Source organism: Orycteropus afer, unplaced genomic scaffold, assembly GCF_000298275.1.
Source record: "Orycteropus afer afer isolate SDZICR_OR568_19922 unplaced genomic scaffold, OryAfe1.0 scaffold00804, whole genome shotgun sequence".
Classification (NCBI taxonomy): Eukaryota; Metazoa; Chordata; class Mammalia; order Tubulidentata; family Orycteropodidae; genus Orycteropus; species Orycteropus afer.
Window position 1 is genome coordinate 276589 of NW_006922391.1, and position 12035 is coordinate 288623.

The following is a 12035-nucleotide window of genomic DNA, read 5'->3' on the forward strand; positions in this document are numbered from 1 at the left end:
AATAACTACCACCAGCTGCCCAACCACTCAACCAGGCCCAGCCAAGTTGACACACAAACTGAACTACCAAACTACCCTTCTAAATGATCTCTCTCAGCATGGGTAACCAGATAGATCATGATATTTTTCAAGCCCAGGGTGGAAAATAATTTTAGGGTGAGGGTGTTGAAATTTTCTTCTGGCTTTGTTAAATTTAAGATGCCTGTGATATTAGAGAAGGATCTCTGGGTGACACAGTGGTTAAGGCGTTTTGCTGATTACCAAAAGGTTAGTGGTTCGAACCACCATCCAGTCCATGAGAGAAAGATGAGGCACTCTGCTTGCATGAAGATTGAAAACCTTGGAAACCCAATGGGGGTTAATTTGATGGCAGTGAGTTTTAGGTAGAGTGTAGTTGGAAATGTGAGTATAGAGCTTAAGAGATTGTCTAGAATGGAGATTTATATTTGAGAGCCACTATCAAGATGGGGCAATCTACTTCCGTAGTGATACTGCCTCAGAAACCCAAGGAGGGGTCGCTATGAGTCAGGTCCGACTCATCGGCACATAACAACAACAAATCATGGTTGTCCATGAACAAGATAACTCAGAGAAAGAGGTTACATTAAAAGGAGAAATGATGGACCTTAGGGAAAACCAACATCTAAGTCTTATATCATTATGCTCATATATACTACTTACCAATGTACTAACCCCATAGCAGATGATCAATAAACTTGTAGATTAAATAGAAATGTAAACATTAACAAATTGTCTGCACACAACTGTAGTTATTACTCAACTAGGAAACCATTCAGCAGCTTAAGAATAGACTAGACACAGATGCTTGGTGGGTCTTCCATTACCTCAACACTTTCTCCTCAGCTGTATATTTCTGATATAACCCTTTCAAGACTGAATTATTTTCTGCTTCGATTTTTTTTTTTTTTTGAAACCGTGTTTCCAGTAACAGAAGGCATTTTGAATGAAAGAAAAAAAAATTTAGGTAATACAGATTTTGATACAATTAGTGGGACACAAGTCTCAGGCAGTGTCTGGTGCTAAGGTTGGTGGGCTGACGCCTCATTCTTCAGAGTCATCCAGTTATACAGGCAGAGTGCAGCACACACTGAAAGTAGGATCACAGCTATCCACTAAACCCCAGAGGCAGAAAATGTAGGTGGGTTCTTTATAGCCCAGGGGTTATGAAAGGGCTGAGCATGAGGAAAAGTCATTGCCAGAGAAGGATTAAGATAATTAAATTGAAGCAAGTGACCCTGGATTACCTTTCATGATTTTTTTTTCAAAACTTTGTTAGCTGCTACTTCCTCTGTACTCTGTAACATCATGTGAGTACCTTTGAACAGGTGCATGTTTATTACCAAATCAAACCCTATTGCTGTTGAGTCAATTCCAAGTCATAGTGACCCTCTATGACAGAGCAGTACTGCCCCATAGGGTTTCTAAGGTTGTAAGTCTTTATGGAAGCAGACTGCCACATTTTCCACAGTGTCTAGTTGGTTCAAGTCACCAACCCTTTGGTTAACAGTTGAGTGCTTAACCACATCTCCACCAAGGCTCCTTACTCATTTACAGTGTAGTGCCTAAGACATTTGATTGCTCACTGCTAATCAGAAGGCTGGCATTTCAAACCCACCAGCCACTTCTCAGAAAGAAGACTGGGCAATCTACTTCCGTAGAGATACCACCTTGGAAACCCAAAGAGGGGTTGCTATGAGTCGGATCCAACTCAACGGCAGTGAGTTTGGTTTTTTTTTTAACATGTCTGTTTCAGCCACCAGAGTGAGCTTCTTAAGAAAGTGGGTTTTTTTAGATTCTCATGTGGTTTATTGTTATATCAATCAATAAATGAAGTGTTCTTTCTCTACTGTAGGTTATCTACTTTTGGAAATGCAGGAAGCTCCCATCTTGACTATCCCAAAGATTCTGATTTGATGGAAGCATTTCATTGTAATCAGACCCAGATCAATAGGTCAGTTCTTAATATGCAGGTTGACATTGGTGGTGAAGGTGAGGGTAGATACCAAATTTCTATCAGATTAAAAAAAAAGCCTTACATTTGTGACTAAAAATGTACATTTTTTAAAATGTAGACGGTAAGGTGCTGGGTTTTCTTGGGGATTTGGGTTGTAATGTTGGATAAAATTTTTAAAAATCAAGAGAAAATACCAGATTAGACAAGTATTTGATTTTATTCTTTTATTTACTACTTGGTAGTTCTTGGCTGATTTTTATACGTGGAGTAGTACTGCTTTATGGGAGTTCAAATAACAGCTTTTTGTTTACTCTTCTACAGATACAAGATTTCTTTACTGAAACCATCTACAAAGGCATTAGTCCTATCTTGTAAGGTATCTATTCGGACAGATAACAGAGGATTCCTCTCATTACAGTACATGATTAGAAATGAAGATGGACAAATAAGTTTTGTGGAATATTACTGCTGCCCTGATGAAGTCCCTGAATCTGAATCTTAAGTATCACAATTGACTGATGTTTATGTATACATTCAGGAACAGTTATGTTCTCATTCTGGGTACAATATTATTTGTGATTTCTTACTGGATTTCCTATAGGAGAGAAGCAAAGACGAGGAGCAAGACCCCTGTGTCTGAATAGTTGCTGTGTATTTTGTAGAGAACTGTTTTTAAGGACTCCTGGATTATCCACTGTTGGCCTATCCTGCGGTTCTGTCTTTAAACTCATGGGAACAATGACAAATAACCAAAGTTCTGCTCTGTTGCAGTAGGACATTTCAGGAATCTCAATATTTAAAAGTTTGATGAGGTCTGGGTATTTCTTACTACTTTGAATTCTGGAGAATACATCTTAAAAGCAGTAGTTTTTAAAGTGTGCCTAGACCAGCAGTAGCATCTCAGAACTTGTCAGAAACTCTGGGGGTGCAGCCCAACGATCTGTACTTCAAACAGCCTGGCCCTAGGGGATTCATATGCTTAGTAAACTTTGAGAACCACTGTTAAGAAAGTACTTATTAGACACCTTTGATTTGCCTGTAAGAGTTTCTCTACCAAAGAGTAGAAACCTAGTTATTAAGTAGTTTTGTACTTTCACTGAAACAATTGTTCAGTTTTTACTGAACTAATTTTTCTTTTTTTATTTTTTAAAATGTATTTTATTGAAATATAATTTATGTACAGTGAAATACACAAGACTAAAGTGGCATGGGTCAATGTATTTTTTTTTTTTTTGCAGTATTCTATGCCCTCCCCTGCCACCCCTGGAAACCAACAAAGAAAGTTTCCCTCCATGTGTAAACCTTTCCTTGACCCTCCACAACAACAAACTCTAATACTATATTTGTCTTTCTGTGATTGACTTATGTCACTCAGCATAATGTCCTATTATGCGGTGTTTTGCAGACTCCATATTATTCTTTAGTGCTACATAGCATTCCATAATGTGTATGTACCATAGTTTAATCATCCACTCTTCTGCTATAAATCTTAGAGATAAGTCCCTTGGCATGTAATTATCAGCAAATAGGAATTTGTTGGTGTCATTTTTGCCATGTGCTTTTTCATTGTGTCACTTTGTTTCATATAATTTTCTATGCTGAGCTTGTTTTGTTTATGAATCATGTTATCACTTCCTTCATTGCTATTGTTTTAGTATTTGCTGAATATTTATGCTGGTCCTCTTTTTTGTTTTGAGGTTACCTGTGATTTATAGTTTTCTTCCCAAGTTTAGAACAGTCCATTCTATCTTGTAGTTATCTTGTCTTGTAGTTATCTTGACTTCCCTACCATCTAGAAGTTCTGTAACAACACAGATTTTTTCCCTGTTTTTGGTTTGTAGTTGTCCTCATTTGTCAGTTGGTGTCTCTGGTGCCCTGTTTACAATCTTGTAGGTTTGTTTACTTTGGCTACTTCCATAGCTGGGTTGGTTTCTGGGTTATATCATCATGTGTGTTAATGGTCAGTTGTTGTTGCTGTGTTGCTTCTCTGTCCAAAGGGTTCCCTTTAGCATCTCTTGTATGGTTGGTCTGATTTTAACAAATTCCCTTAATTTCTGCTTATCTGAAAATGTCCTAATTTTACAATCATATTTGAGGGACAGTTTTGCTGGGTACATAATTCTTGGTTGGAAATTTTTCTCTTTCAGTGTTTTATATATACCATCCCATTGTCTTCTTGCCTGCATGGTTTCTGTCGAGAAATCCAAGCTTAGTCTTATTGGTTGCTTATAGGTAACTTTTTGTTTTTCCCATGCTGCTCTCATGATTCTTTCTTTGTCTTTGGTTTTGGTGAGTTTGATGATGATATATCTTGGTGTTTTTCTTTTGGGGTCTATCCTGTTTGGGATTCTTTGGACTTCCTGAATGTATATATTCTCATCTTGCATCATACCAGTAAAATTCTCTTCCAACAAATCTGTGTTAGACTGGGTTCTCCAGAGAAACAAAACCAGTAAAGCTTATATACAGAGAGAGAGATAAATTTATCTTAGGGAAAATGGCTCACACACTTACAGAAGCTGGCAAGCCCAAAGTTCTTGGATCAAACATCAAGCTGGGGGCTTTTCCACGTCAGGCTGAAGGCTTTTCCCAACTCTTGCAGCTGTAGGGGCTGAGGAGCTGAAGGCTGGCAGGCAGTACACTGGCTGTTGACTCCAACAAATGATGAATCCAAGATCTCCAGGCTGAATGGTAGATTGTTCACTCACAGACAGTTGTAGGCAGCACAACAGAATCCCGATCCACAGAAGAATGTCTCTTTTCCCAGGATGTCCATAAATACACTGGAAGCAGGCCACACATGTAGGGAAACTCTCTTTCAACGGATTGGCTGCTCAAAATATATTCATCTGATCCCATCATGGGAATAAACACATCATAGCTGCTTAAACCACATAGTCCAGCCAAGTTGACATACAGCTCCAGCTATCACAAAATCTTTGACAGTTTTCTCTATGGTTTTGTCTCTTCCTGTTCTGGAATTCCGATTACACATAGGTTATTCCTTTCTCCAAGTCTGTCTTAGTCTGGAAGCTCTGCTGAAACCTGCCCACCGTGGGTAATCCTGCTGGCATTTGAAACACTGTGGCCTAGCCTCCAGCCTCACAGCAACACTCAAGTCACCACAGTATGGCACACTGACAGATTTGTCTCCCTTAGCTGTTCCAAAGTGCTCCGCTCATTTCCTGGTCTCCCCACCCTGCTGGCTTATCCAGCCTGTCCGTGGGGCGCTCCACACAAACACCCGCGTTCCACTGCTTCCAGCTGGCTTACTGCATCCTGCCCCCAGGGTGCTTGCTTCACACACACAAACACCTGCCTTCTGCTGCTCCCCAGCTTGCTATCTGTGGCCTGCCCCTGGGGCCCTCGCTCCATGCACACAAATGCCCCATCTCTAGACAGGGCTAAAATCACCAGAAATAGACTTGGGCTGGTTAGTGAGCACTGCCTTCAGCTAGGCCTTAGGCTTGGGTCCTTGGTCCTGAGCACCAAATCCAAAGCAATATGGATGTTAGCCAAGGGAGGGAAGCAGCTGCCAGAAGAAAGCGTACCAGTATATGGGCAAGACTTTGGATTAATTGGTATACATGTACTCCTGCCACAGCAGAATACCACTCACTACTCATACGTTATGTACTTGTTGACTGTTAGGTTTTACAGACTGAACAAATGTGTAAAATGAGGTACTGTTTTGAATGAAGGACCAATATGTGGTTTTAAGCACTGAGTGAGTGATAAGAGATGTTAGGTAGAAAGACTTGACTCCCCAAAGATCCAAGGTCTTTGAGCTTCATGAAATTAGGTCAGTTGACTAAGGAAAGGATGAATAAATAAAAATACATTTTATAGTGTAAAACTCAAGTGAATCTATTTCTTTTTTGTCCCTGAGTACACAAAGAAGGATATGTAAGGAAAATAATTCAAGATTGCCATTTTCTTCTAGGTAAACTCTTATTTAGAGCCTGAGGACTTTAACATCCTCAGTGAGCATTCCTTTCTTAACAGAAGCCTTTTTATTTCAATATGATGAAAGCAGCTAGCATAAAAAAATTTTTACATCAAGTCAATTCCAACTCATGGTGATCCCATATGTTTCAGAGTAGAACTACACTCCTTAGGGTTTTCAATGGCTGTGACATTTCACACATCAGTCACCAGGCCTTTCTTCTGAGGACTTCTGGGTAGATTACAAGCCACCAACCTTTCAATTAGTAGTTGAGCACTTAACCATTTGCATCACCCAGGAACTCTGAAGGCAACATACTGGGATTGGAAAAAATAATTGTCTTTAACAGGGTTCGCTAGAGGAGCAAAACTAGGGAAACATACATATAGGTATATGTTTATATAAAAAGAGAATTATTTCAAGGAAATGGAGGCTGGCAGGTCCCAAATCTGCAGTTCATGTCAGGCTGGAGGTTTCTCCTGACTCACATGATTCCACGGAGCTGATGAACTCAAAATCGGCAAGTCACATGGCAGGTTGCTGGCTCCCTCTCAGGAACCAGGAGGTCAGAGGATGATGAGTCAGATGCAGGATTGAGAGAGAGAGAGAGAATTTTGCCAGACCCGTGTGTGTGTTTGTGTGTGTGTGTGTGTATGTGTGTATAGGATGCAGGCCACACCCCTAAGGAAACTGATTGGCTTTTCAAGTGATTGGCTGCTCACATCAGATCACAAAATTGAAGATGATTGCCTTTCTATTACATTGTGGAAGAGCTGTCAGTCCAATGTCTGCCAAACCACTGAGAATCATAGCCTACCCAACTTAACACATAACATCAATCATCACAGTAATCATCTGCTATTCCAGAAGTCTGCTTTATGATTACCAGGCTGGCCTTGAGTGGTTGACTTAATCAATCTTATTCCTATTCCTTCATTTATAAAATAAAAGGATTTTTATGATTGCAGTAGACCAGATGGGTCATATGTTTCAGAAGGGGTAGGATATTTCCTCAAAAAGCTATCTTCAGTGATCTCAAAGAGATTGTGAATAAAAACATTTCCAAACAGCGTATGAAAATGTTTTCAATAAACTGCTTAAGTAATGCAGGATAAAAATCAGGACTGAGATTAGAGGTAGAAAAAGAAAAGTGGAAAGCACTAGGGTCTAGTGCCATAAGGAACAATCAACTAAAAAGCATGTGTCTGAAGAAAGATTTCTTTCCCCCTAGTTACAAAACGGGATCATGAGTTCTTATGGATCCCAGGCATTTTACCTGTAATGCTTGTTGCTAAGTAAGCCTTTCTTCCCTAGGGTCTTTGGTCAAAAACTGCTCTTCTGCCATTGATCTGCCACAGCTATCAGTGTTGATAAATACATTTTGTGGTCCAGAATTTTTATTATCAACAAGGTTGGTGTTATTGTTGACTGTTTTGTATAGTGTTTTCCTCTTTAGTGACAACAAGACCTAGGGAAAAGGAGGAAACCATTTGTGGTTTTTTTTTGTTGTTGTTCTTCCTTCTCTTCCTCCAAGACCAACCCATCCTCTCCCCAGCCTCAAATCACTCTGCTCTTATCTATCTCAAGGGCAGCTGGCTTGGTTTTTTGGTTTTATCTGAGCTAGAAGCAGAACTCAGCCTGGGACAATAGACTCTTTCAACCTGTTTCCAACAGCTTACCCCAAAATGCTGACTCCTGATAGGTCTCCAAAAATGGACAAGAGTTTTGGGTTTTCTCTCTAGAGAACAGAGACCTTGTCCATTTGATTGGATGCCTTATTTCAGGTGCCTATGCTTTTACTCACAGCTGAAAATCTGTCTAATTCAGAACCTTTTACATCATTCTTGATTTTCAGTTGATTTCTTCTCAGGAGTACAGAGGTACAGAACCCAGAGGCCCTGTACCTGCTAAAAAGAAGGTCTATCTTCCTTGTTTACAGTTAGTAAGATTTCATACTCTGATTTCCTAATACTAGAGGAGTTGGGTTGGAGTTAGAAATAACATGGTCCAAAAGACTAGGATCCAGAAACACAATATGTTATGTGTTCTTCAGCCACGTCCTATTTGTACCTCAAATTGCAAAAAAATTATGATTTTTATAACCCTTATTTATCAGAAAAATTTTTTTCAATAGAAATATGAGATACAAAATTTAATGAGCAATTTGAGGTCTTTATGTGAATCTCACGGGAAGATTCGTTCATTCTCTGCCCACTACTGGACTGGTTAAAGTCCGGAGAGCCATCTACTTTAGCTCCTCTACCAATACACCAAGAGAGAGTCTGATTCCAAAGAGATGATGTGATTCCAAATTAGAAGAGGAAATAGGCACAGCTTAAGTCATTAGCCCAGGGGCCTCATAAAATTCAGAGACTGGCAAAGATCTCACAGGGCAGAAACTGCTAGGGATAGTAACCAGAAATCAGCCTTGGGCATACTACTTTCCCACCATGAGGGGGCAGGAGCTCCTTGAGCAAAATCCTCAGTTCATCGAAAGAACAACAGATTTACATAGTGTATACATTATCCTCTGAATTTCAGGAATTGTGTCAGTCTATTTTGACTGCTAGGAGCTCTGGTAGCATAGTGGCTAAAGCACTTGACTGCTAACCAGAAGGCTGGCGGTTCAAACCCACCAGCCACTCCTCGGAAGGAAGGTTGGGCAATCCTACTTCCGTAGTGATTCTGCCTCGGAAACCCAAGGAGGGGTCGCTATGAGTCGGGACTGACTCGACGGCACATAACAACAACAACAACAACATTTTGACTGCTAATCAGAAGGCTGGCGGTTGAAGCCCACCAGCCACTCCTCGGAAGGAAGATGGGCAATCTACTTCCGTAGTGATACTGCCTCAGAAACCCAATGAGGGGTTCCTGAGTCCGGTTCAACTCGACGGGCACATAACAACAACATTTTGTGTATTATATTATCTATGTTTCGAGGGTACTTTTAAGGTGTTAACCAGCAAAATATTCTCCACACTAGCTTGATGGTAGCTTTTCAGAGTTACCAGCCCATACCTCCTTTTGCTTCTTGCACAAGTGGTGTAACTAGAAGGTAATACAGTCAAAGCCCAAGTGTCAATAAAAATAAAAACAGCTATACTTTATTACGGGAGCTCTGGTGGCATAGTGCCTAAGGCACTTGACTGCTAAGCAGACAGCTAGCGGTTCAAACCCACCAGCCACTCCTCGGAAGGAAGATTGGGCAATCTACTTCCGAAGAGATACCACCTCGGAAACCCAAGGAGGGGTTGCTATGAGTGGAACTGACTGGATGACTGAGTTACGCTTTATTACAAGGAGCTCTGGTGGCAAAGTGCCTAAGGCATTTATATGAGTTAGAATCAACTGGATGGCACTGAGTTCGGTTTTTTATACTTTATTACATGATTCCTCTGGGGTCAGGCACTCTTGCTAAGCACTTTAAATACATTGTCTCATTTATTCTCTCAGTAACACTAAGAAGAATTTAACAAAGGAGGAATCCAAGATCACACATAGCTAGGGTTTTGAACCCAAGCTTGTCTGTCTCCAGAACGAGAGCTCTTAACTACAGTGAATCATGAAGAAGAAATAGTTCATAGGGTTGTGTTTAAGTCTTGTTTTGGTGAACAGATAAATAGTTCTTTGGTGAGCAGTCATTGTTCCTAAAGTCTTTATTATGTCCTGAAGTAGGCCCAAATTCTTTATCAAACTACAAAAGCATTCTTGTACCATCAGTTCAAGCATGTGTCACACCCTTTGCTTGAAACAAAACCAAACTTTCATCAGATAGTTTCTCTACTTTGATTCTAAAGGTAGTGTAAGGTTTAATTTGCCAACTTTTAAGTTACTGATCATTTCTAAAAGAATTCAGGTCAATATAAATACAGTGAGTTTTTTTAATTGATTTGCTCTCAGCATGCCAATAGGGAAATTTGAAATGGGTATAATATGAATTCACTGACTCCTAAGAATTGGAAATGAGCTTCACAGACTAGTAAATATATTCTCTGTACACCATAAAAGGAGTCCCTACTCAATATTATCTAAGTCAGATGGAAAATGATCTTAGACTTGAAGATTTCCAAAAGAAAAGTGCAGACTTTTTTTCATAGGTTTGTTCCTTCAGTGAATTAGTGGCAAACCAAATCATTGCTTTGGAAATCTTCCAAAGTGCTGGAGGCTGGTAAACCAGCCACTTGTCTTTCCCTCTAGTTATGATTCTTGCATCACAGGATCAAAAAGTAATACATTTAGAGGTCTTAAAAGCTTTTGAGTGGCCACCTGAGATGCATCTATATTGGTCTCCTCTCATCTGGAGCAAAGAAGAGTGAAGAAATCAAAGTCATCTAGAAACAATTAGTCCAAAGATATGATGGACCACAGGACCTCAGCCTTCATGACCCCAAGACCAGAAGAACTAGATGGTGCCCAACTACCAATACCAACCACTCAGATCAAAATTGGAGATCCTGGTTAGAGTGGAAGAAAAAATATGGATTGAAAGTCAAAAACACAAAAATGACCAGAATTACTGGTCAGATAGAGACTGGTGAAACCCCCGAGACTGTGGCCGTGGATTATCCTTCAGGCCTAGAAATGGACTCATTTCCGTGGATTGGCTCTCAGCCCAACAGTAGAAAGACCAACATGCAGAACACCTGCCTCAGGGAGATGCAACCCTTAGATCAATCAGCCATGAGACATCAGAGGGACAGCATTCACATAGAGGGGAAGCTGGACAGACAGGAGTGCATAGATAAGAAGGTCACAGGAAGGGGGTAGTCACAGCGAGGAGAGGGGAGAGAGTTTTTTATGGTTGGGGATGGTAATTGGGGCCATGAAATCAAATGTGCATGAACTGTTGAATGTGAAACAAATCTGCTTTGTACATTTGCACCCAAAGTACAATTAAAAAAATAATAATACATTTAAGGAGTCAGAGTTAGTTCATCAAGAAGTATATTTCACCAAACCCAGGATTCCACAGGCAATGAATGCTTAAGGAGCTGGCATACAGGGCTCTCCCACCATCTGACCCCAGAGCTCCCTCCCAGACTACTTTCCCACCACTCCTTCTCGCTGTTCTCCCTTCCGACCCCATGCCACTCTCCAGGGCTCCACAGTGAAACATGTTTCTTGACACCCTGGTTTCTGGAAAGGCACTATAAGCAAAGAGCTCCATGGCCAGTTAAATTTCAGAAATCCTGCATATCAGCACTGAACATACCCCTGCTCCTGGAGCTCCTTAAGGAAGTGTAAAACAAAACAAAACAAACTCGCTGCCATAGAGTTGGATTCAACTCATAGCGACCCCTCCTTGAGTTTCCAAAGCGGTATCACTATAGAAGTAGATTGCCCAACCTTTTTTCCTAGGAGTGGCTGGTGGGTTTGAACTGCCAGCCTTCTGGTTAGCAGACAAATGCCTTAAGCACTACACCACCAGAGCTCCTTAAGGAAGTATGTTATTGTTTGTGGTTATGTGTCCTCGAGTCGGACCCGACTCATAGCGACCCCTCCTTGGGTTTTTGAGGCAGTACCACTACAGAAGTAGATTGCCCAACCTTCCTTCCGAGGAGTGGCTGGTGGGTTTGAACTGCCAGCCTTCTGGTTAGCAGTCAAGTGCCTTAGGCACTGTGCTACCAGAGCTCCTTAAGTATAGCATATTAAAATTCCTGAGGGGTTCTTCTGGAAGTTAACCTTTGCCCCTTTATTTAACCTAATTTGTTTTTCTAAAGTGACTTGACAGTAGAGCCTTCTTCCCTCTCCCATTTAACCTATGAACGTCCCCTGGAGTCAGTGACCTCTTTAGGAAATGCTGCCTGTACAACAGCCATGAAGAACTTACCATTCTCTCCATACACTGTGCTCTGTCAGGCCTCTGTGCCTCTGCGTATAGAATTCTTTCTTCCTGCCATGGCTTCTCTTCTCCATCTGGATGAGCTGCTACTTGCCCTTCAAGAAACAGCTTAAATGTCATCCTTTCTGTAGAGTCAACTCTCTTAGGCTACTCTCTCAATATTTGATATATATTCCCTATAGCATAGTGCCTAAGGCACTTGATTGCCTACCAGAAGGCTGGCGGTTCAAACCCACCAGCCACTCCTCAGAAGGAAGATGGGACAATCT

At 40.9% G+C, this 12035-nt stretch overlaps 1 protein-coding gene across 1 annotated transcript in view; it reads left to right on the forward strand.

The window, feature by feature from the left end:
* The window catches only part of RAD1 (RAD1 checkpoint DNA exonuclease), a 16029-nt gene extending 13552 nt beyond the window's left edge, over positions 1-2477 (forward strand). The window contains exons 5-6 of the mRNA XM_007957828.2: positions 1874-1972; positions 2297-2477. Of these exons, the coding sequence (XP_007956019.2) occupies positions 1874-1972; positions 2297-2477 (280 nt within the window). The remainder of the gene's footprint in view (positions 1-1873; positions 1973-2296) is intronic.
* Positions 2478-12035: the final 9558 nt, after the last annotated feature.